General features: G+C 35.2%; 1 protein-coding gene across 1 annotated transcript in view; it reads right to left on the minus strand.

The window, feature by feature from the left end:
- The window catches only part of SRFBP1 (serum response factor binding protein 1), a 65950-nt gene that overhangs the window by 16818 nt on the left and 21452 nt on the right, over positions 1-27680 (minus strand). The window contains exons 4-5 of the mRNA XM_017859722.1: positions 13762-13833; positions 2202-2289 (exon numbers count right to left, since the gene is read on the minus strand). Coding sequence (XP_017715211.1) covers positions 2202-2289; positions 13762-13833 — 160 coding nt within the window. The remainder of the gene's footprint in view (positions 1-2201; positions 2290-13761; positions 13834-27680) is intronic.

Below are 27680 nucleotides of genomic sequence, written 5' to 3' on the forward strand. Positions count from 1 at the left end.
TTTCCCAGCACCATTTATTAAATAGGGAATCCTTTCCCCATTTCTTGTTTCTCTCAGGTTTGTCAAAGATCAGATGGCTGTAGATGTGTGGTATTATTTCTGAGGACTCTGTTCTGTTCCATTGGTCTATAGCTCTGTTTTGGTACCAGTACCATGCTGTTTTGGTTACTGTAGCCTTGTAGTATAGTTTGAAGTCAGGTAGCGTGACGCCTCCAGCTTTGTCCTTTTGACTTAGGATTGTCTTGGCAATGCGGGCTCTTTTTTGGTTCCATATGAACTTTAAAGCATTTTTTTCCAATTCTGTGAAGAAACTCATTGGTAGCTTGATGGGGATGGCATTGAATCTATAAATAACCTTGGGCAGTATGGCCATTTTCATTTTAAATCTTTAATTTTATTCTTAAGAATTTTATCCTTAGAAAATCCCACATTTAACTTTTAAAATTCAAATTTCAACAAGATCTAAAGGAGAAATGGACCAAAGATTTTATCAATCAATGAGACTAACCTTCTAGGCTTGATTTCAAGATTACCTACCCAATTAGCAACAAGCTAGAACTCAAAATCTGTTTTCGGAATTCAGTCTAGTATTCTCAACAAATTTTCTTCTCAACTCTGAGATAACTTTCACATTTCGTGACCCAACTCCGGATGTTTTTTACAATATAAATTGCATAAAGCTCCCTTCATGTGTTTTTGAAAAGAAATGAAATATAGGCATTAAAACAAAAAGCTGATGAAGCAGATGGGCTCAGGTTTATTACTTTGGCAGTGTTTTGGTCTCTGTTGCACTGAGATAATATATGCATCTTGCTTATTGCACTGGGATAATATTTGCATCTTGCTTATTGCACTGGGATAATATTTGCATCTTGCTTATTGCACTGGGTTAAGTGCAGAAACTCACAAGAATGAGTAGAACAGACTCTTTCCCTCCTCATTTCTCTCTTGCCCATCTTCCTTCCTCACTTAACTTCTTCCCTCTTTATATTTACTGAACTCTTACTATTATGTGAAGACACTATCTTACACATGAGGACACAGAGATCATCTTTTGAAGCTCACAACGTTGCTCTAATTTAAAAGGCTAAGACAAATGCACACATAAATAATACAAAGCAGAATGTGACAGGCTTCATAGATGAGATAGAAAACGGAGATTTATAGAGGGAATAGAAATACATTGATATATCTTAAATAAAATTATTTTGAAGCTTAAAAGGCTACTAAGTAATCTCAATGAAAAAACAGTTTTTACACCTGCATGAAAAAGTCTTCCCAATATCGGGAGGTATGAAGGAAACCACAGCTTTCCTTATCTAAAGCTGACATAATGTTTGCCATGGAAAATTCTCCGGAAACTGTGGTTTTCAGAAACATACCCCCAGTTTCTTCCATTTCAAATAAATTAAATAAAAAAGGGAAAACACCTTACCTTTTAATGAAAATTTTTTATTTGGGTATATGGGTATTTATTGTAAACAGAAAAGCATTTGGATGTATCTCAGAATGTAAACAATCCCAAAATGAAAAAGATCTCTTCTTTGAAATACTACCTAAAATAAACTGACTATAAATAAACTGGTCGAGGTAGAATGCTAGTAGCAGTACTTTGAATATCAGATGGACTTAATTTCAATTATACATTTTTATCTGATGATGTAAACCCACATATTAATATTTGCATTTATCAAAAACATTTAGAAAAATAATAGCAAACAGTCCATTTGGCTGGATCACGAGTAATGTGGCTAACTAAACATGGATATTTAGGTGGTGATGAAAAAAATACTCTCCAATATTCTGTCTACTGTATGTTCCTGTGTTTGAGGACATTTAATAAAAACACTGAAAACTGGTCATATATAAATAGATTTTTGTGAAAATTAAAGTTTTATGGGAATTTAATTTGATACATACACATACATACAGACAAAATGTTATATATGAACATTACTGTGAGGGAAGGAACATAAGCGTAAGTGATAAAGCCAGTCATTTAATCATTCAAGCTAATCATTTATTAATCAACTGGAGGAAGTAATAGCTTTGTAGTAGGGGTATCCGCAGCTATTATTTCTTTTCTGCATGAAAAGGGAGAGGACATAATCACTGTTCTACTTCTCCTAAGCCACTGGGTCTGCTTTCTAAGTGATAGTGATGTTTATCTTCAGTTAAAACTTACATTAAATACCAATTACACCCTTCCTTGGTTCCTATTTCCAGGAGTGGATCAATTTCTAAAGGTATTTGGTCCCAAAGCACCATACGTATATGTCCTATACTCAACTAAGGAAGAAAGAACACATAAAAATAGGACAAAACAACAAGAACAAAAAGGAAAACTATGCAGAACTCCACGTAATTATAACAAATTCTAGGCAAGCAGAGGCCAAAAATGAACCTCTCTCTAATTTGCCCTTTGAACACTGGAAAGCCATAGGGAGTTAATAATGCGACAGAAGGAAATGAATGCTTGAGAAAATTAAAAGTGTAGAAATTAATTAAAAAAATAAAACGAATTTTCAGTAGTGATGGGACACAACTGAATCAAACAGTGCTTATACTTATCACTATTTTATGGGTCTTTGGATCTTACAGTTTGGTACTGGTGGCAGAGTTACTGGGAAGGGAAGGTTAAAGGGGAGGATGGAGTTGAGTGCCAGAAAAGCAGCGCAAAACAACTGAACAGACCAGGATGGGATGTTCCACTATGGCACTAGTTTCTAAAAGAAAAATGGAAAAGATTGAGGACATACAGAAAGCAAAAATTCCAAAGCCAAACATGGCCCAGAATATTTTCCCTTGAGAGATTATGGGAATTATCCTTGCCATTATCGCAGAACATGAACCACTTTCCTCAACTCGACTTGCTCGCAAGAATAGTAGATAGGCAAGAAATAGGTAAGGTAATCCTTTCAGGACCATGCTCATCTACATACTACAAAAAGATGCACGTACACAGGACAGTCATTTTAACCATTTCTGGCCACCCTACTCAGAAAACTTACCAAGAACTACGCACGAATCTATCCTTCCACCCATCTGAAGAATGGAATACTTCCTGTGAGTTTTAAAATATCACATCTTCATCTGTTTATTTTCCACCTCCCAGTTTCAAAAAGAACTTAAAAGATCATAGATATAAAATATATAAAATAAATACTATACAAATAAAAGTAGGCAGAAAACATGAAAAGGGGTGAAAGAGAAAATATTATTATAATGGAAGAGACTAATTAAAATGAAGAAATTGTATCCCTCAAAAGACACTATTAACAAAGTAAAAGGAAGCCAAATAATAAAGGCAGCTATTTCCAACCTGACAAAGAGTTCACTCCAAAATATGTAAAGAACTCGTATAAATCATTAAGAAAACAAACCAATTAAATATTAAAAAAAAGATAAAACCAGGCACTATACAAAAGTGGATATGCATATGACCAAACAAAATGATGACATGTCAATGGAAAAATGCAAATTAAATTTAGGTATTATACATGCACTAGGATGTCTAAAATGAAAAAGACTAGCAACACAATTTTAACTAGAACTCTCCTACACTGAAGGTGGGAGTATACATTAGTACATTTACTTTGGAAAACCAGCGTATCTCCTAAATTGAACATACGTGTGATACTGTTATAGAATAAGAAATATATATTTGGTGTTTATCTTGGTTCCTGGCCAGAGCTCCCAAAACTCATGTCATTTCATAAGCAATAAGAAAATAAAGGTGAAAGGAGCATATTTTGTTATAATATTTTATTTTTGGTTCTAGTTTCTGAAATATGCCATGTTCCATAACCAAGTAACTCCACTTCCAGGTATATGCCCCAAAAGAAATGTGTAACAATGTTCATAGGGATGGATGTCAGCAAGATGGCAGAACAGGACTTTCTAGGGCTCATACCTGCACAGAAACATCAATTTGAATGACTACCTACAAAAAAAATACCTTTATAAGAGCTAACGAAAACAGATGAGAGATTACAGCACCTAGATATAGCACAGAAATAAGAAAAGAAGAAAAACAACAACAACAACGAAAACACATTGGAAAGAGTAGGAAGAACAGTTTTACACTACTCAAATCACCCCTTCCCCAACCCCAGGCAGCAAACCATGGTGAGAAATACTTTCCATGTGGTGATGGGAGGGAGAGGTGAGCACTATACTTTGCCTGGGAACCCAAAACACAACCTACTCCAGTAAAACCAGCACCAGGAAGGCCGTCACCGGCCCACACTCCACGCTGGTAAACAAGGACTGAGACTCCAGGCTGACCCCAGTGCTAGGCTGAATGCCGCAGTCCCAGGCTCCAGGCCTACACAGCAAATTGTGTCTCTCGGTTGTCCCAAGACAGGCCAATATCAGCGGCCCCAGGTTCAGAACTGCCCTCAGCAGAGGATGATCCCCATAGCCCTAGGCTTTGGGCCAGCCCTAGGTTTCAGGGCAGCCCAGTATCAGGCCAGCACTTGTGGTCTCGGCATTTAGGTCAACCTCTGTCAGACCTGTCAGATCCCAGGCTGCAGGCTGGTACATTCAGACAAAGCCTCCACACCTGCCTTGGCACCAGGCAGGATCCTACAAACCCCAGGGTCCAGGTCTGCCTCAGTTGCTTCAGGATATATACTGACCTTAGTATCGAGGTGATTCTTATAACTCCAGGCTTCAAGCCCACTCAAGCACCAGGCCAGGCCCTGTGACTGAGGATACAGATGTATGCAGCACTAAGTCTGCCCCTGTGGCCCCAGGTTTCAGACCTGCCCCATGACCAGGTTGGCACCCTTGGACACAAACACCAGGCAGGCACGTGCAGACAGAGGCTCCAGACCTGCCCAGTGCCAGGCTGAGTCCCAAGGCCCCACTCTACAGGTTGGCCTCTGATGCCCCATTCTCCAGCAGACCCAGGGTCCAGGTCTGTCCCAGAAGACTCCCACTGGACCAGCTAACACAGACCCAGGGTGCAGGACCCCGCCTGTCTACACAGGTCCCAGGCCTGCCCCTGAGGCTGTAGGATACAGGCCAGCTTTTGTCTACCTAGACTCTAAACCAGCACTTGCACACCAGCTTCTAGGCTGGCACCAACAGACAGAGGATCCAGGCTGGTCCCCATGGCCCCAGGATCCAGACCAGTCCCAGTGGTTCCAGGCACCATGCCAGCACCAGCAATATTAAGTTTAGACTAGCACTGTGGACCTATGCTCCATGCTGGCCTTGATACCCAGCCAGCCCCCATGGTTCCAGGCTCCAGAGGATCCAGAGTCCAGGCCCACTCCAGTAGACCCAGGGTCCAGGTCCACCTCAGCATTCACAGTTCCAGGCTGAATGCCAAGGACTGAGGCCCCAAGACCACCCGTGTAGACTGTGTCTCCAGCCCAGCCCTTATTGATCCAGTCTTCAGGCCCTATCACATGAACCCAGATGCCAAGCCAGCCCATATGGTGACCTGGTCACCAGGCCGGCTTGCCCAACGATTCCTGCAGCAAACCTGCCCTCAAATCACACCAGACACCCTGCCCAAAATCTCTGGATGTGCTGACTGGAGAAGGGTTCTCCCAGACAAAGCAAGTATGCAAACACTAGAATAAGTCCCTACTTCTAGTAAATATGTAAAAATCAACATAAGGCAACAAGAGACAGAAAGAACCTAAGAGATAAAACACTACAAAAATAACAGAATAATATCCTAGTAGCTGACCCCAAATAAATGAAGATCTAGAACAGAATGACAAATAATTCAAATTATTATTTTCAGAAAGCTTACAGAACTTCAAAATATATACAAATTAATAATATAAAGAAAACAATAAAATACCAAAATGAGAAAATTAACAGAACAACTAAAATTACATATTTGAAAAATTTAAATTCTGGAGGTGAAAAATACACTGAAATAAAAATTTAATGGAGAACATCAACAGCAGAACTGATCAAACAGAAGAATCTGTGAACCTGAAGATACGTTATGTGAAAATATATAGTCAGAGGAGAAATTAGAAAAAAAGAATGAAAATGAATGAATTAAATTTATGAGATTTATGGAACAGCATCAAAAGAACAAATGTTTGAATTACAGGAGTTTGTGAAGGGGAAGAGAAAAACAAAGGCGTAGAATGCTTACATAAGGAAATAATATCAGAAAAAATTTCAAATGTGAGGAAAGACACAAACATCCAGGTACACGAAGGTCAAAGGTCTCCAATCAGATTCAATCCAAAGAAGACTACACTCAGGCACATAATCAAACTGTCAAAAATCAAGGACAAAGAAAGCCTCTTGAAAGTAGCAAGAGAAAAGAAGCAAATAACACATAAGAGAGTTCGAATAAGACTAGCAGCAAATTTCTCAGTGAAGGCCTACCTGATAAGCCAGGAGAGAGTGGGATGATTTATTCAAAGTGTTGATGGAAAAAAAAAAAAAAAAAAATACTGCCAATGAAGAATACTGTACTTGGCAAAGTTGTCTTTCAGAAAAGAAGAGAAATAAAAACTTTCCCAGACGAAAGCTGAGAGAGCTCATTACCACCAGACCTGTCTTACAAGAAGAATTGATAAAGGGAGTTTTTTGAGTTGAAAGAAAATAATACTACTTTTAACACTAAAATATATGATAAAACTCACTGCTAAAATAAGTACACAGTCAAATTTAGAATCTACTAATACTCTAAATGGGGGTGTGCAAATCACTTGTATCTTTAATACAAAGATGAGAGGACAAACTATTAAAATATTGTTAGCTACAACAGTTTGTTAAAGAATACACATGTAAATTATAACACCAAAATGCAGGGGAAGGAGGAATAAAAGTATAGAGTTTTTAAATATGATCAAAGTAGCCACTAGTGAAAATCATTTAATGAGAAACACAGCAAGAGAGAAAGAAAGGAACAAAGGAGCTACGAAACAGCCAGAAAACAATGAGCAAAATGGCAGTAGTAAATCCATATGCAGAAATAATTACTTTGAATGTCAACAGATTAAATTCTCCAATCATAACACATAGTGGCTGAATGAATTAAAAAAACAAAAAACAAACAAAAAATAAGACCCAACCATATGCTGCCTATAACAGACTTATTTTATCTGTAAGGACACATAGACTAAAAGTGAAGAAATGAAGCAAGGATATTCCATGCAAAAAGTAGGAGTAACTATACTTAGTTAAAAAAGACAAAATCAAAAACTGTATGATGAGACAAGGGTCATTACATAAACAAAGGGGTCAATTCATCAGACAGATGTAACAGTTGTAAATACATAAGCACCCCGTATCAGGACCCAAATATATAAAGCAAATATTAACAGAGCTGAAGGGAGAGACAGACTGTAATACAATAATAACAGAGGATTTTAATACTCCACTTTCAGCAATGCACAGGTCATCGAGGCAGAAAATCAATAAGGAAACATCAAGCTAATAGCATACTTTCGACTGTATAGACCTAATAGACATCTACAGAACATTTCATCCAACAGCAACAGAAAACTTCTTCTCAAGAACACAAGGAACATTCTCCCAAACAGATGATATGCTGGGCCACAAAATTAGGCCCAACACATTTAAGAAAACAGAAAACATATCAGGTATCTTTTCTGACCACAATGATATAAAACTAAAAATCAGTAACAAAAGGAATTTTGAAAAATTCATTCGTACATGAAAATTAAACAACATGTTCCTGCACAACTAATGAGTCAAAGAAGAAATTGAGGGAAAATTAAAAAGTATCTTGAGACAAATGAAAATGCAAACACAACACACCAAAACTTACACAGCAAAAACAGTTCTAAGAGAGAAGTTCATAACAATAAATGCCTACATCAAAAAAGATCTCAAATAAATAACTTAAAGTTACACCTCAAAGAATTAGAAAAATAAGAACAAACTAAACCCAAAGTGAGCAGAAGAAAATAAATAATAAAGATTAGAGCAGAAACAGATGAAAGAGACATAAGAAAAACAAGAGAGATCAACAAAACCAAGAGTTGGTTTTTTGAAGATGTAAAACTACAAACCTATATAGCTAGACTAAAAAAATGAGAAGACTCAAATAAATAAAATGAGAAATGAAAGAGGAAATATTACAACTGATAATCACAGAAACACCAATGATACTGACCAAAAGAACAGAATAGAGACACCAGAAATAAATCCACGCATTTACGGCCAACTGATTTTCGCCAAAGCTTCCAAGAACACACAATAAGGAAAAGACAGTCTCTTCAATAAACAGTATTGGGACAACTGGATATCCACATAAAAAAAAAAAAAAAAAATTAGACCACTATGTCACACCATACACAAACCTCAACTCAAAATGGATTAAAGGCTAAAACGTAAGGCTGGAAATTGTAAAACTGCTAGATGAAAACATAAGATATATGCAAACTATACATCTGGTAAGAGTCTAATATCCATAATATTAAAGGAACCCAAGAAACTCACTAGCAAATTAGCCGGGAATGGTGGCACATGACTGTAGTCCCAGCTACACTTGCTACACCAGCACTAGAACACCAGCCTCTAGGCTGGCACCTCCCACCTTGGGAGGCTGAGGTGGGAGGATGGCTTGAACTCGGGAGTAGAGGTGGCAGTGAGCTGAGATCCTGCCACTGCACTCCAGTGTGGGTGACACAGCAAGACCCTGTCTCAAATAAAACATAAAATAAAACAAACAAAAGAAACTCACTAGCAAGTAAATAACCCAATTAAAAATGGGCAAAGGACCTAAACAAACATTTCCCAAAAGGACACATTCAAATGGCCAATAGATACATAAAAAATGTTCATATCACTAATCATTAAGGAAATGCAAATTAAAAGCGTAATGAGATATCACCTCTAACTCACAAGAATGGCTATTACAAAAAAGCCTGAAGATAACAAGTGATGGAGAGAGGATGTGGAGAAAAGGGAACCCTTGTACGTTGTTGGATGGCAATGTAAATTAATACCACCATTATGAGGAACAGTATGGAGGTTCTAAAACAAAATAAAAAATAGAGCTACCATAAGATTCAGCAATCCCATTACTGGGTATGGGTATATATCCAAAGGAAAGGAAATCAGTATGCTAAAGACATATATGGCAAAAAAATTATATATTTTGACATCTCAACAAAATTAAAAACAAATATATTGTGCCATATTTTGATTTAATTAGCACTATTCTGCTCAACATGTCATTAGTTTGTCTCAGTAAGACCTGAGCACAAATTTAAAACCATTTTAGGGATAACATTTTTCTTCTCTCTCTCTCTCTCTTTTTTTTTTTTTCTCAGACACAGTCTCACTCTTTTACCTATGCTGGAGTGCAGTGGCATGACCACAGCTCACTACAGCCTCGACCTCCCAGGCTCACGTGATTCTCCCAATGTAGCCTCCTGAGTAGTTAAGACTACAGCTGTGTGTCACCATGCCCAGCTTATTTTTTGGATTTTTTTTGTAGAGATGGGGTTTCATCAAGTTGCCCAGGCTAGTCTTGAACTCCTGGGCTTAAGTGATCCACCTGTCTTGGCCTCCTTTGGGAGCAAAGCACTGGGACTACAGGCTGAGCCGCCCTGCTAAGCCTTTCTTCTCTTTATGAATGAATTACATGGAATAAAAATACTTACTGCAAAATTGCACTTGTAACTTTTGTGTTGCTTTTCTGACAAGGACAGCTTTTCTTGCCATAAAATGCCTTAAACTTTAAAATGACTAATATCAATTAATTATAGAGAAATGATGCTACATAAATGCAGCATCAGTGCTTTTTTTCTTAAGGCTGGGAAAAAACCTTAACATCATCCAGTTCAAATAACTTTTAATCTTTGGATTTTCCCTGAAAAATATTCTCAACACTTTGAGGCTCTAATATTCAACAATTTCTCACATCTCTATGAGTACTATTAATAATTACTGCCATGAACTATTAATGATGCCAGTGGATTGATGATTCTTCCTTAGGTATGATGGAGAGGAAGAAAAGTAAAAACTACGCAGTATCTGTTCCAAATATCCTTTCACAATACATAATGGTAAATCTAAATCTAACCAGGACCTCAAATAAAAGTCATTGGTAAGAATTTAGTTTCTGAAGTTGTACTATATTTAAAAATTCAAAGAGTAAGCCCATTACATGGATTCCACAGCAATCCTGAAGAAAAGTAAACATAGGAAAATCCAGTATTTGTCATAATTAATGATGAAAAATCAGATTACACAGAAGAACGAATTAAATGAAATCCAGATCAAAAGCTTGTTATGTTAATGAAACCTTCAGAAGACACGGATTTACATTCTTGTTCAGTTAACTTGCTGATTGTACTAATCTGGACAAACAAATCACCATGAGCTCTAGTTTCTACTTTATACAATGGGGTTGTAATTGTCTCCTGATCAAAACTCCTCCACTAGAGTTGCAAATATTAAAAATTAAATGTGATTGTATCTAACATACTTTAGTGAAAACTATAGCACTGAATATATGTTGTATTTAACGAATAATTCAAATTTAAAGACAAATCAATATGTAATATAAGAATGAGTATTTTCAAATCTTTTTCTTACACACATCTTATAGTTAGTTACAAGTACAAACTCTCCTTTAGAAATAAAGTCTGTGGTTAAGATTATCTCTTATCTTTTCTTGTAGTGTCCTTAGCAATGTTTTTAAGATACAAAAGGATGACTTGGCTTCTTAACTGCCAGCCCCAATCCCCACAGCAGCTGTTTTCATGTATTTAATATACAACACTTACTGTGGGGTAAAATTTTTAACAAAAGGTTCTGAGAGAAATAAAATTTTTGAAATCATGGCCCTAAATCATCTAGCATGCTGATTTGCACATAAACATCTACTGAATGAGTATTTAGATACCAACCTGTTACAGCAAAATTTCCAACAGTTTGAGAGATCTTAACATTACACAAACTTTTATTCATTTTACTCAAGTAGGTATGATTAGAAACTTTTACATAATTATCATAGTATATTATAAAGTATGCTCTGATTTATTACATTTGAATTATCCCATCACTTTTTGAGAATAGTGATTCTCAAAAGCAAAACTTTATGGAGGTTTAGAAATAAGAGAAAAACTTAAGAGCTTGGAGGAGGGACCTTTAATGGTGATCACACTAAAGTATTTTATTGATGAAAAACATGACATCCAGAGTCAGTGTATGTCAATTTTTTCTATTCAAGTTCCCTGAAGGCAGAAAGAATGATAATGTATCCTCTGGGAACATACAGCTCAAGGTTACACTCTAGACAATCCAAAATTTGGTAGTCTTATAATTTGTCATAAAAATTAATGCAAAATTTAGATTTCTGGTTTCTTTCCTTCTAAAATTCAGATATTGAGACTTGTGAATTTCTATTTTTTATCTGGAGAGTTAGAGAACCAGAAAGAGCCAAAAAAAAAAAGGGGGTTGGACAAATAGCAAATTCACACTGAACCAGTTAGAGTGAACATCTTATACTCAGTTTGGAGTGAGATGAGGTGGGGCATTATATACAGAGGATCAAAGATAAGAATTATGGCAGACTTTTACAAAATTAAAGAAGCTAGATGACAAAGTGCAGAAAGAAAAGAACTATCAACACAGAATTCTACACTTAGTAAAAATATTTTTTAAAATAAAGGACAAACAGAAACTTTCTTGCCAAAAAATTGTAGAAACTACTGCCAGCAGACCTACTCTTCAAGATATTTTAAGAGTCTTCAGGAAAAACAAATACACCAGCAGAAAAGTTGGATTTAAACAAGGAAATAAAGAGCAATCAAAACTGAATAAATGAAAGTAAAAAAATGATTTATTCTTATGTTTAATTATTTCTAAACTGAATGTTTCAAACGTTCAAAGCAAAAATAGGAAAATCTATTATATGCTTATAGCATATGTAAAATGTTTAACAACAATGGCACAATAGAAGGCATAAAGTAATTGGCATTTACCATTCTTAGATCATTATACTGCATATAAAGCAGCATAAAATTATGTGAAAGCAGATTTTGGTTAATTAAAGGTGTATATTATAAACTGTAGAGTGAACACTAAAAGACAATAATAAAATATGTACATGTAATAAATAGGTCAACAGAAGAGATAAGATGCTCAATTAACTCACAGGAGACCAAAAAAAGAAGAAAACCAAAGCAAAAGATATGAAGCAAGTAGAAAACAACTGCTAACGGGTAGATTTTAATCCAACCACATCAATAATCACATTGAAGAGAAATGGCCTAAACATACCACTTAAAAGAGAGATTATCAGATTGGATAAAAAGCATGATCCAAACATATGCTATTGATTTTTTAAAAAATCACCTTAAGTACATGGACATATGCAGCTTAAAAGTAAAATGATGGAGAAAGATACTGAATGTAAACACTAACCAAAAGAAAGCTAAAGCAGTGACATAAACTTCGGACAAGATGGACTTTAGCACAATAAACATTATCGGGGTTAAGGAGGGCCATTACGTAATGATAAAGGATCAGTGCCCCAAGAGCATAAATCCTAAAAGTTTACATACCTACCATACATGTTTCAAAATGCTTAAGGCAAAAAGTGACAAGATTGAAAGCTCAAATAGGCAAACTGACATTCATAGTTGGAGGTTCCGACACACCTCTTAACAAAGTAGGCAGAAAGAAACAGCAAAAATATGGATAATCTGAATACCATCAGCCAATCTGACTTAACATTTACAGATACCCCAACAGAATATATGCTGTCTTCAAGTGCACATGAAATATTTACCAAGATATGCTATGCTCTGGACTATTTAACAAAAGTACAACATTCAAAGGAATAGAAATCACAAAATGTATGTTCATGGATCATAAAAGAATTAAATAAACAAAAAACAGCAAAAAGATACCGGAAAACCCATTTGGAAATTAGGCAACACATTTCAAATTAAACCATGAGTCAAAGAGGGTTCAAGGGAAATTTAAAACATTTTAAACTAAGACAAAAAAACAACACAGCATATCAAAATTTATGAGATGCGGCTAAAGTATTGCTTACAGATAAATGAATAGTATTAAACGCTTTTATTAGAAAAGGTCTAAAACCAGTAATTTAAGCTTCCACATTAAGAAACCAGAAAAAAAAAAAAAACATAAATCAAGAAGATTGAAAGAATGTAGAGTGGAACAAAATCAATGAAAGTAAAACAAACACAATACAGAAAATCAATTAATACAAAATCTGTTCTCAAGTGGAACAACGTGGGTACAAATTATAAAAGGGAATTACTAAGGAAGAAGCAGGAGTGGAAAATCCGAAGAGTGGAAGATGTAGAAAAATGTAATGATGATATCACCTAAGAGTGGTGTGTTCTTAATCACCTCATTTAATTCTTTTTGGGTTCCAGTTTCCTCATTTGTAAAAGAGGGTGAAAAAACATCTTTCAAAGGGCAAATGTACAGATTAAATGAGATATTCATAAAAAATACTTGGAAAATAATAAAGAATCTTAGTTCTAAGTAGTATGATCAACAGACTAATTTTAATATAATGCATGAAATGTCATATTAAGTTCAACATACCTTTAAGGACCTCAAAGGTATGATATTACAGCAAAACAAAATTTATAAATTAGCATAAAATTTTTTTTTTGGTGGCAGTAATGGAGTTCATTTAGGAAAAGTAATTACAAACTAATAGCATGGCTTCTTAGTAAGTTTTCTCTTCAAGAACAAAGTAAGAAATATAAATAAGAAAATTCATAAGACAAATATAATCCACTGCAGATATACCTTTTTGCAGATTTTTTCAAAGTTGATATCATCACCAAGAGCAGATTTAGTTACCATATCAGGTTTCAATTCCTGCGAAAAAATAAAACAAATTTTAGTTACGTGTCTATCTTTAAATTATCACTATTATTAAGTTCCTTTCCATGTCTTAAGAAACTTAATATTAAATAACATCTTAATTTTGAGAAAGGAATTAACTCCCACCACAGTAAGATATTATCATGCTACTAAAATAGCCACAGCAAAATGACTTTAAGAGCAAATCCTTCTGAGAACAACATACAGGGCAAGTAAGAAGCAGTATTTTCAAGGAACTCCGTACAAACAACTCTAACCTTAGGATTTTATACCCAGTCAAGCAGCTCTTCAAATATCTAATATATAGAAAAACAGTTTTGAACTGCAAGAATTCAGGAAATATTATATATATGTGCCTCTCCTGAGGAATCTTCTAGAAGTCAACAAAAGTTAACTTTGATAAAATAATTGATGTTGAGTACTGTATCTATTTGTAGAGCTATGATTAAAATAAGTGTGGGGGTACAGGAGAAAGAACAGTAGGTAGGCTTTATATGTTTTGATTAAGCAAGAAAAACTACAACTAGAAAAAGTAGAGGAGATGGGGAAAGAATAAGATTACTGACTACCATCTAGGTCAGGTAAACAGGAGTTGAAAGATACTGTTCAAAATGAACAGAGTAGGAAATAAAAGATACATAAGAAAATGGAAAAGTATAGGCAATATGAGATATAAATACAACGTCATCCATGGAAAGAAAATACAGACTTTTCTAAATACCAAAATAATTTTTAAAAAATCTTTGACAAAGAAGACACATTAAGTAGAGAAATAAACAGTAAATACAACATAGAATATTCAGTAATTAGAATATAAAATATGACAGAGTTGAAAGGAAACATCAGGAATATAACGGAGTGTGAATTAGTGTAATGTACCTATTAGAAGAAAAATATTTTCAAACTGAATCACAAAGCAAAACCTAACTCTATACTATATATAATAAAGACAAAGAACACAGTTATTTAAAAAGGCTCAAAGATATAGCAGGCAAACAGGAAAAATTAGAAAGCAGGTGCTGAGACTGTGTTTCAGACAAAGCTGAGGCAACAAAACCAAAATTAAGACAAAGAAGATAACATTTATGACTATGCGTCAAATAAAACACAACTATTACATAAAGCAGAAATTTCACGAAATAAAGGAAACAGAAATACTATTTATTAGCTCAAGACTCTGACACACAACTTCCAGTCAAGAAAGAACAAAATAGGGAAATAAAATTACAAGACCTTAAAAACAATTGTATCTTCTTCTCAAGTACACATGGAATATTGATAAAAATTATCATTAAGTCAAAGAGAGCATAGCAACAGTAAGCTCCATCAAGTAAAATACTACAAGCAACATTCTCTGATCACAATGAAAAAGTAGAAATGAAAGAAAATCAACTAATCAATAAAGGAAAAATTTAAAAAGGCCTTTCCATCTGGAATTAAAACAATAAATAAACAAAACCACTTCAACTAAACAAGTCTTTTTTTCTGGAGTGCAGTGGCGAGATCTCAGCTCACTGCAAGCTCCGCCTCCCGGGTTCCCGCTATTCTCCTGCCTCAGCCTCCCGAGTAGCTGGGACTACAGGCGCCGCCACCTCGCTCGGCTAGTTTTCGTATTTTTTAGTAGAGACGGGGTTTCACCGTGTTAGCCAGGATGGTCTCGATCTCCTGACCTCGTGATCCGCCCGTCTCGGCCTCCCAAAGTGCTGGGATTACAGGCTTGAGCCACCGCGCCCGGCTAAACAAGTCTTGAGAAAGGGGAAATATAAACAGATACATCAGAATTTGTAACAATAAGAAAATACTACGTACCAAAATTTATGAAAAGCATTTATTTATTTATTTTTATTTTTTTAGATGGAGTCTCGCTCTGTCGCCCAGGCTGGAGTGCAGTGGCGCGATCTCGGCTCACTGCAAGCTCCGCCTCCCGGGTTCCTGCCATTCTCCTGCCTCAGCCTCCCAAGTAGCTGGGACTACAGGCGCCCGCCACCTGGCCTGGCTAGTTTTTTGTATTTTTTTTAGTAGAGATGGGGTTTCACCGTGTTTGGCAGGATGGTCTTGACCTCCTGACCTGGTGATCCGCCCACCTCGGCCTTCCAAAATGCTGGGATTACAGGCTTGAGCCACAGCGCCCGGCCTCATGAAAAGCATTTAAAAGTGGTTATTAGCCTTAAAAGAACTGCATTAGTAAATAAAAATAATGAAAGTAAGTGAATTAAATTACTCAACTAAAAGTAACCGAAATTACCTCTGTCAATTCCTCATTTAACAAGTGAAAAGTAAGACTCAAATCATGTGATTTGTCCAAGGTCCTATAACTAGGTGGTAGAAAGACTGATCTTAACTAGTACCTTTATTAGATCATCATCTTTCTGGCCTACTGCCTCTATGATAAATTTAAAAAATCTCTACCATGTTTAAAAGCATTCATGAAAAGCTAACACAAAACAAATTTATATTTCATGGTTTGTGGTGATGTCATATGACCCTTTAACCAAGACCATCAGAATCTTCTAGGTATGAGAAACACAGGTTTTAAAATGAGGCGTGATTTATATGAGCTAAGTGTTATTATAACCCTTTCAGCAGAAGGGAATATATACATATGTTTTTTAATAAATGTGAGGCACTGAGCAACCCAGGCAGGTAATTTTGGCAACTTTTGTGGTCTTTCAGAAATATTTCAGGGAGAATGATGTGAAGGTTCACAATAAACAAAATATATTTAAAAGACATACAGAAAGTGAAGTTGATATGAATTTACTCAGGTTGGGTATATTTAAAGAAATACGTTTGCCACTAAGGCTGTTAATTTGTTGGAGTAATTATTAGCAATACCCAATGTCAAGATTTGCAAGCTAACAAGTTAGCCAAATACATACTGTATCACAGATGTTGGCAGAAGACATGTCTCCTGGGTCAGAGACAAAGGGCAGTTTATTACTCATAGCAATAGCAGGAGCCAGAGTATCAAAATTTTTAAAAAGCTCATTCACTGTTTTACTTTTTTTCCCCAGAAACCCAAAGCCCCAGATACATGGTAGATATTAAACTTAAGACATTAAAAAATCCATGTAATAAAAACTGCAGGGAGTAATTTAGGAATACAATACCCCTAAAAAGGGGTAATAAGTGGAAAACATATTATTTGATTGAGAAAGGGAAAACCATCTGTAGCTCTAGTAGTATGATACACAAACACAAAGCCTGATTACAATAACCTATACTTTTTAGAACCTAAGTGGCGATTAATTACACACCGTGTGCTAGGCTGAATAGCTCCTGGAAGACGTCCATGTCCTAATCCCCAGAGCCTATGAATACGTTATTTTACATGGCAGAAGGGACTTTGCTGATGTAATTAAGAATTTTTAAGATGGGGTTATTATCCTGGATTATCCAGGTAAGCCAAATGTAATCACAATCTTCCTTACAAGAGGGTAGCAGAAAAGGTCAAAGAGAAGGAGATGCAGAGAAAACAAACAAACAAACAAAAACATAAGTGTGGGAAATGGGGGGGGGGGTGGAGCGGGGAGAAGAGAGAGAGGGAAGAGAAGATGCTATGCTGCTTGCCTTGAAGATGGAGAAAGACGCCATGAGTCAAGGAATGCAGGTGGCCTATAGAAGCTGAAAAGGCAGGAAAATTTCTCCCCTAGAGACTACAGAGAGAATATAGCCCCACTGAAAGCCGACAGAAATAATACAGTCCTGTTACTGTTAGGACTTCTAACCTTCAGCACTGTAAGACAATACATTTGTGTTGTTTTATGCCACTAAATTTGTCATAATTTGATACAGAAGCACTAGGAAACTAAGGTATTTTCTATCTCCTACCAATCTTTGTATTATAAAATAATTCATTATATCATATTATTTGGACAAACACTATATACCATAAATAATAATTAAATATTTACCTTAAAACTAAGTAAAATATAGATGCATTTGGATGGCTTAAACTTTTTGTCTTATACCATTTATACTTCAGTATTTTGGATCAACTCGTTTATTACTTTAGTTTTAAATATAGCTACAAGTGTCATTAAAAGGGAATATTATCTCCTAAAACATGGTTCATACAAAATGTAAAAATTGTGTTTAGCAAATATGGATGGATAGGAAAGCTGTGCTATAACTGGAATTGTCAGGTACTCTTATAAGTAAACAATGAGAAACTAAGACTTTTTTTAGACACATAAAAACTGCAATAAATGATATATTATGAAGTTATTCTTATTCAGAAGAAATCAGGTACTGACTTTCAGAGTAAGGCTCCTTTTGATGTACTATTACAATTGCACAGATAGCACCTTAAATATCAGTGTTCCTATTAAAAGATTAGAGAAAACTTCACACACAGCTTTTCTGAATCCTCCTAAGAGTCTGCTGTGAAGTCTGCTTGGGAAGTTCATACTAAATTGTGAGGACTCGCAAATTATTTCTCTAACTGCTCTGAAACCTAGATTTACATATATTTTAACTCAGAATATCTATTTTTTAAGGGAGAATTTTAAAAAACTTTTTTTTTAAATCACTGTAGGACTGAATTTAACAGTGTCAATAATACATTATAATTTGGTCACAAAATACTTATGTTTTAAGAACATATAAATTACTTATCAAATTGATTATGGAAGCCAGTCACAGCAAAACTCAGTAGAATCTAGATCAGTAATTAAAACTGGAGGAGACATGAAGAATTGAGTTTTCAAGATCTGAAGTAATTAATTATTTACAAACAATGCCTGGGAAGATGGACAACGTCCCTGGAATTGAGGCTGGGGTCCCTTACCTGACAATCCATCAACTCTCTTCATTATAAATTGTTTTCTACACGTGCACTGGAAAGCAAGTAAGCCCTAATTTGGCAAAAAAGTAGCAAACTCTGAAACACAAATGGTATGTAGAGGCTTAGGTACTAAAGAATCACTACAGCTTTCTGGTTAACTATTTAGAAGGGTACATATATTCTAACCAACTTATTGAGAACAATTCTGCTTCACGTGAGAACATGGTCAGGCAATAAGACATATAGTAAAAAAAAAATGCATTGAGGACATACATAAAACAAACAACTTATGCTTATAATAACCTTTGTTCTCCATATTCTTGACAGAAAAATGGAACGAAGAGCCTAAAGTTCTTCAAGAGTAAGAATGATGTCTTATTCGCTTTGACTGTCAGACTCAAGTACCATGACACATGTTGAACAGAACTGGACCAGCGTAGAAACATTTTAAATGTCTATTTCCTTTTTTCCCCAACTTTTATTTTAGATACAGGGGTACATGTACAGATTTGTTACATGGGAATATTGTGTGATGCTGAGGTTTGGAGTGCAGATCCCGTCGTGCTGGTAGTGAGGACAGTACCCCATTGGTAGTTTTTAAATCCAGCTTTCTCCTCACTGTGTAGTCCAAAGTGTCTATTGTTCCCATATTTAAGCCCATGGGTACTCAATGATTAGCTCCCACTTATAAGTGAGAACATGCAGTATTTGCTTTTCTCTTCCTCTGTTAATTTGCTTAAGAATACAGCCTGCAGCTCCATTCATGTTGCTGCAAAGGACACAATTTCACTTTGTTTTTTTTTTAATGGCTGCACAGTATTCCATAGTATACATGGACCCTTTTCTTTATTCAATCTACCACTGATGGGCACCTGCACTGATTCCATGTCTTTGCTATTGTAAGTAGTGCAGCTGTGAACATAGATGCCCATGTGTCTTTGGTAGAATGACTTACTTTTTTTGGGTACACACCCAGTAGTGGTATTCCTGGGTTGAATGGCAGCTCCGTTTTAAGTCTATTTCTTAGTGAGAAAAAAAAAAAAAAAAAAAATCAGTTAAATCTCTTATTAGCAAAAAGTCAAATCCAAGATTTGCCAAAAAATTTTCAGTTGCCAATCTAGGCTTTTTCTTTAGAGAAACAAAGTTGAAAGAATACAAATACTAGGGAAAAAAAAATCAGCCAAGAGGACTACTAGAGTGTTGCAAAGAAGAGTACTTACTGCTCATTTCTACATTACTCTGTTTTACTTATAATGGGAGAAAGTAAAGCACTACTTAAAGACTCACTGAAATATACAGATTTATAATTGTGAATGGCTGAGAAACTACATTAGGTAAGAAGCCAGGCAGATGGCAGATACAATCTTGTTCTTTCTGAGGAAAGGTTTCATGCCAAATGGAAAACTAAGATCCATTTCTAGACCCAGTAATAGACATTTTAGACAGGAGTTATATACCTATTCCAAGGACATTTTATATGTACTCAGTGTTTAAAGATCACCTAGTCCCTCATGCACCACACTTAATCCTGGTTAACAGCACTTAAAATTGTGAAAGAAACTAGTTTGTGCTTATATGATACTGTTACACCATGTTCTTCCTAGTGCATATTGTTAATGCTAAGTAAGATGATTAACCAGACAGCAACACTTAGCTTTCCTTCATCTAAAACTAATTCCAGGCAGGGTGCAGTGGCTCACACCTGTAACCCCAGAACTCTGGGAGGCCGAGGCGGGCAGATCATGAGGTCAGGAGATCGAGACCATCCTGGACAACATGGTGAAACCTTGTCTCTACTAAAAAAAAATACAAAAATTAGCTGGGTGTGGTGGCATGTGCCTGTAATCCCAGCTACTCAGGAGGCTGAGGCAGGAGAATCGCTTGAACCCAGGAGGCGGAGGTTGCAGTGAGCCGAGATCGTGCCACTGCAACCCAGCCTGGTGACAGAGCTATACTCCGTCTCAAACAAACAAACAAGCAAACAAACAAATTCCAATGTCTTTTTTTTTTTCAGATAAATAGTTCTCTTGAATTTAGATTTTTCTCTAAATTGAATATAACTGCAAATACTCTTCGGCTTTTTGGCTATATTCTGTTGTCAGTGATGATCAATTAAAAATTGTTTTAATTCCTTCCTAATTATGTTAAACTAATATTATTCATGTTTTCAACATTAAAGACATCATCCCCTAATAACCAGATCCATCAGAATTATTCCAGTTCTCTTATTCCACACAGTGCTAGATGCCACTTTTTGCTTTTACATAAAATATCAAACTAAATCAAAATTAGGTAATCCCAATTTTGGTTATTTGGCTACAAACTTGTCTTTCTTCTTTCCAGGGACTTTGTTTGAACAATCTAATATAGTGACTCATAACCATATAAGCAGTGTAGTGTTGCCTCTGGTTAAGTAGGGAAAGTAAACATTTGTAACCAAACTATTCTGTATTGTGCTGTGGGAAGGGAGATTGGGTAAACACAAAAAGCAACTTGGAGGCAATAACCATGTTGACATTTTTAATTTCAAGAGAATCTTATCAGAGTCAGGCTTTTACTTAATAAAATACAAAACACGTTTGTATTTTCCAAAGTGTGATCAAAATTGGAATAGTATATTTAGGTTATAAGGGATTAATCCTCAATACAAAAAATTAGAAGGTGCCAAGAAAAGTCTGGGTTCTAGATTTTTGGTCTATTTGAAAATGAGTCATTTCTCTGAAATAAAGAATCTGAAATAACTTGTGAGAGAGTGAGAGACACCAAAATCTTCATACTTTTCTATAGTTGAGAATTTCATTATGATTACCTTTCAGTGACAACAAAAACTTTATTTCCTAAATACTGTTCTGCTTTTTACATACAGTTCTAGATGAAACTTCAATAAAGTTATACTCTATCATCATATTGCCAATAGATTTTTTTTCCAAATAAAATATCACTATCTTCTTCCTACACCTATTCCTTTGTTCTCTATGGAAACAAATTGCATCTCAATCTTCTGCCGCTAGGATTAGACAGCTCAGTGTCATGAGATACTGAGAGTCCCTTTACTATGCTTCTGTTATGCTCCTATCACCGTTTCTGCTTTCTCTTTGGTACTGTCAGTTGTATCTGTTCCCTCCATTGTATTACCATTATCTCACTCCTAGGTTCAAGACTTCTTTATGGATTGTGTGGATTATAATAGCCTAATTGTTCTTCCAGACTCCAGGATGAGTAACTCCAAGGGCCATTACATCACCATCCGGAATACAGAATGAAGTCAAACTTTCAGTTTGGTATTTAAATCCTTTCAGTACTTGGTCTCAATGTATCTTTCTGATCTAACTGCTCTAATTTTATAACACACTTCCATGTTTAACATTCAATTCTACATAGAATCACCTGAATAAATTTTCTACCTCAATATCTTTGTAAGATTTTTGCTTTTTAAAATTTTTTCTTTAGAATGCCTTCTAACTGGCTACCTAACTTTCTCACTCCCTTTCCTTCCAATCAAAACTATCCATGTTTCGGGTTTTGGTTTTAAATACCACTAATAATGAAGCAGGACTTCTTAGAGAAATGGCTGATTACAGATATGAGGCAGAAAAAGTATAAACCCTGTGATAATTTCTTATGCCGGAAAAGGACAAAAGGAGTTCAAATTAGGGTCTCAAACAAGTTATGTAGGCTGGCTTAAAGGGGCTACCACTGGCTAAATTTGGGCGTCAAAAAGAATACCGACAGCAATGAATCACAACCACATTGATCATATATTTGTTGTTCAGACTACAGCCCATTTGAGAATAAAATAAGGCACCATTAATAAACATGCTGGGCCACATGCTGAATGAACACTAGGACAATCCCAGGGAAATTTGGTCATATGATCACCCTAATTATAACACTTGTCAACACTTGCCATATCCAAATGCTCTTTATTTTCTCTCCAACTCACTTCATTGGCTTTTGTCCCAGTTACATTAATCCCGTTATTTTAAGCCTGTGATGATCTCCACGCTGCTAAATCTAATGAATAAGTCTCAGTACTCCTCTTACTCAATGTATCAGCAGCACTGTCCCCTTCTTGGTCTATCAATTTTTGTTAATTCCTCCTTTCTTCTTGATACTCTATCTTCATTTGACTTACATCAGACCCATATTCTTGGTTATTTTTTCTTTGTCTCCTCTGCTAGTTCTTTCTCTTCTCTTTAACTTAAGAATGGACCAGGACTCTGTCCTTGGTACTCTTCCTTTTACTATTATCTAATAATACCTCAGTGATTTCATCCAGTTTCATTATTTTAAATATCATATATAAGTGAACATCTCCCCAAAATCTCCATTTGTAGCCAAGATAATTTCTCTGAACTCCAGACTTACATAACCAAGTATCTATTTCACATCATCATTCCTAATCCTTCCCACTCCGCTCTATTTCTTCCACAGTATATAATCAACGAACATGCTATACAATTAACTTATTTATTATGTTGTCTACCCTAATCCCCCAACTCCCCACAAAAATAAATTACAAAAGATCAGAAACCTTTGTCTACTCTTTTCAGGTATACCATAAGTGTCTAGAAAAGTACACGGCATTTGGCAAATGCTCAATAAGTGCTTGTTGAAAGAATGGATACTGAAGTTATTTTTACTTGTTAGGTATTATAAATTGTTACACTAAATATCTCAGTTATCGCAGTGTTAGATATAACATAAACCAGACATGTCAGTAAACACTGCCACTGTGCAGGAACCATGGCAGAGTGTATTTAATAACTATGTCTTTCATTCAGGTTTATTATTTTCTATTACCTAGATTAAAAAAATACAGCAGTTAATCTTTACTCTTGATCATGTTGAGATGAGTTTAAATCACTATCTTCCCTTACACAGACTTCATGAATAGAAACTAATAATCTAAAAGCTTTTATTTCTTGATTCTACAGATACTTCCTTTACAATGTAAAAAAGAAAACAAAACCCAATACCAAAACAAAATAATGAAGGAATACAAATTTAAGTTTTTCACCCTATAATTTGTAAAGTTTCACTCAAGTTTTAAGACTCAGCTTCCTGTTACAGAAAGACTTCCTTGAATCTTCAAGCAGCGCTAAGTGTCCCTCCTCAAATATGTCTATCAGCATCTTTCAACACATCACAGTGAAGCTCTCTCCATTTTTCTAATTAGACTTTAAGCTTCTCAAAGGCAGGCACCATATTAATTTCTATATTTTTGTAAACTAGCCAAACATGGCGCACACAAAGTATAGACATAATATATTTTGTTGAGCCAAAATAAAATGTTTTGGTCATGAGGATGGTTCTGAGATGAGATTATAAGTAAGTATTTGAACTTTTCTGGCAAAGTACCAGACTAAAAAATATCAGGTAAAACTTTTGTGTTTTGAATCCTACAGTGCTAACTGAAATAAAGAGAGTCACTTTAGCTTCTAGTCTAAAGTCACAATGCAATCTGTACAATGATAACGGATTGTGTGGTATAGCTGGTCTGGAAAATATCTCTGTTCTGGATCCCTCTGTCATTATGAAAAGTTTTAGTGTAACTTTTCACAATCGTGTTGAAGGCAATAGTCATCTTAAATAACATTTCATTTATGCCATTTATATGGATTAAAAGACTATAGAAATTCAACTTCTTAAAAATTAAAGTGTACCATGGCTAGGAATGTTGATGTTGTATATTTTATTTACTCACTACAGCAAATAAGTGAAACAAAAATTATACACTGCTATAACCTCTTACACATCTTTTTATAGATGTGCCCATTTATATTTGAAACATGTCACGGAAACTTCACAGAAAGCCTTCTGTGTGCAGAAGACTGTGTAAAAAGGCAATCCAAACAGAGTTTCATGTTTGAAATAACATGCCAATAACCTGTCATAGTAACAAAAGAAAGATGTGTTAATAATTGATTTCTAAAACTGGTTACCTAAGCACTGTGTGCATGAGGATGAAGTAAGCAGGGTAATTTTAAGTAAGTGGGGTAATTTCTGTTTAGCGCAGTTGGTGGGAACAATAAAAATACAACCAAATTACTAGAGGAGCTTTCTCCAATCACACAAAACCCCCATCCATTATGACATATGCCCTAAGGCATGAAGCCTTATGCATACATCTTCCATCTTTCCCAATAAAATCACTACTTTAGAAGTTGGTGAAAGCTGTGAAAATGATAGTCTGATTTTGCAGAAGTATGTGTGATGTGGTGGAAAATCCTGCCTTGTTATCAGGCAAAACTGTAGAAACTTAAAAAACAAGACTGCGTAACATATAGGGAATATAATGTTGACTGTAGTATGTACACAGAAATGAGGTTAATACAGTTGTGCACGATGACCGGGGTCAACTGATGAAAATGCTTTTAATACTCATGAAAAATTAGATCCCATCTGGCAGACAATAGGAAGCTAATCTAGGGTCTTGAACAGGAGAACAATATAATAAAACAAAGTAAGTTTACTACTAAGAAATTTTACTAGTGTCAGGTTTCTGCTGGCAGCCAGTTAAAGAATTACTAAATGTCTACAAATAGTACTGTCTCACTTTAATTCCAAGTTGAATTTCATGTCAAAAGTTGAATCTTCATATTCTAAAACTAAGCTTAATGCATTTTCACCCATAAATTATTTTCATCAATATATAAAATAATTGTTTCAGTCAACAAAAGCTTAAAAGACTTGTATAATTCAATTGTAGAATGATCTGCATCTTATCAAAAAATATGAAACATAAACATTAGCAAATAACACAGTCAAATGAAGCTCCCAAAACTTCTGTTTTACCATACAGTCCTATCTCTCACAGTAAAATACTTTTTAGAAAATCAGGCAAAACAGCTTGTTTAATGTAAGTGATTAAACATGATCACATTTTTTATGCCAAATAAAAACATCAAAATTGTTCTTGGCATATAAAATGACTCACTTCTGTCAGGTTCAAAGAGGCAGACAGAAAATGACACCCAGCAATTACATCAGTCTGAAGATTCTACATAGAACACTTCTGTATTCTAAGAAATAAGTCGAACAAACTTTTTCCTTCTGGACATTCCCTTCTATCAAAATGGATGGCCTTGTGAAGAAAAGCTTACTGTTTGCATATAATTTGTCTCCATTTAACCCCAAACTGAGGTGATATCCAGTTAAAAAAACAAAAAGAACATCCCATTTTGTAAGACCAGTTACTTACTGATCTTATTGCTGCTTTTCTCTAGGGCCCTTTGTCTCCTATTATGTGTTTCCAATAAAATATGTTGTAATATTTAACTCTTTTCTCAAGCACCATATTATTTCAGACTGGAATCATGATAGTAGTATTGGTTGTCCAAAATTTTGAATTAATAATTTAAAATGCTTTGGATACTTTCACAGTTATTAGGAAATGTTTGGCTAAGGTTTAGGTTCAAATTTCCAGAATTACAAAACAAAAAATCAAATCAAAACAAAACAAAAATAAATGGGAAACATTTTTTTTTAAAAAAGCCATGTTATACTGCTTTCTTCCTTCATACTGCTGAATCTTGTTTATACACTCAGTAGCCTCTGAAGTAGGCTTATCTAGGTGAAGAATTCCAGAATCAGTTCCTTATTTAAAACTTAGGTGTATACTATGACTCAGTAAATGGTAACAGCATTTTCATCTCTTTTGCCAACAAAGGCCTGCAACTTGTTTTTTGTGTTCAAACAGAAGCAAGCAAGTTCAAAAACAGATGATATATACTACTGCTATTTTCACATATGTTCTTATTTAAAAGAAAAGAATATTTTTAAGGCAATCACAGACTTTATATAAACATGGTCTACAATGAAAATCATGACCCCTATATATTAAAAATGCAACAGTAAGAATTTCAGGAATATGACCTACACAAAATAGTAACTTAAAGCTGTAGAAACCACACGTCAGAAAGCAAACTGGGATTTCAGTATGATGATCTGTCACTGAATGCTGTTTCATGAGTGTGAAGAGAGCATTATATACTGATCTTTTAAAATAGTGCTATGATTTCCTGTTTATAATTTCAAAGGTCACAGTTAAGTACAGAAGCCTAACAAACCAGGACATCTTTCTCGCTCTCCTTTTAGAAAGAAAAGTTCTACTTTTTAAAAAATTAAATTGGAAGTTATATGGTCTTAGGGTATTAGCTAAGGTGACCGTATAAAATGAAGAACCTTTTTCCTCCTGTTTCTGATACTTAACAAGCAAAAAGAAAAGCCTCTGATTACAGATTCTTCTTAATAACAATTCCATAGTATTCCATTTATCTTTAGAGACTCAGAACAACCTCAACATTGTAAATGTGCCAACATGTAAAAAAAAAAAAATTTGCAGTAGAAATCACTCTGTCAGCTAGTCAAGCAGCATTCACTATGTATCAGACACATTACTAGGTGTTAGGAATAATTAATTGAGTAAAATAACCCATTTTCTTAAGAAGTTCTCTCTAAGCAGCAGGAATGGCATGAAAGCAGACTGCTATACCATATGATAGCACAAATACACAAAGTAAAAGGGCCTATATAGAGTAGGTAAGTAATTCTTCTGGGCTTAGAGTTCCAGAAGCACCAGGGAAAGTTTCCTAGAGCTAATAACATAAGAATTTGGTGTTAAAGGAAGAGGAAGTGTTTGTTCAGGTGGGAGAGATGTGCTATGTTTAAAAACTCTGATGTAGGCAATGGGTCATGAAACTGCTAAGTTTGGGATTCAGTTTAGCTGGTAAAAAAGAACAGTTACAGGGTAAGTGGAAGATAGAGAAGCAACAGAGGGGTAGCTAGAGTACAGACCACAAAGAGTCTTGTATATCATGCAGGGAAGAAGTCCAATTAGATATGGATTTTAGAAAGGTCACTAGTTAGAGTGCAGAACATGATCTGAAGGCGAGACCAGAGGCAGGAAGTCTATACGATTTGAATGTGTTTTGAAATGTGCTCATTTCAAAAACACCTAATTCATCATTCCCTTCTTGAAAGAGTTTCTTCACAAAGTTTCCTAGATACTCTTGGTTCTTTTTCTCCTTCACCGGCTACATTTTTTTTCAGT

The sequence above is a fragment of the Rhinopithecus bieti genome, unplaced genomic scaffold (genome assembly GCF_001698545.2).
Source record: "Rhinopithecus bieti isolate Rb0 unplaced genomic scaffold, ASM169854v2 scaffold_48739, whole genome shotgun sequence".
Taxonomy (NCBI): domain Eukaryota; kingdom Metazoa; phylum Chordata; class Mammalia; order Primates; family Cercopithecidae; genus Rhinopithecus; species Rhinopithecus bieti.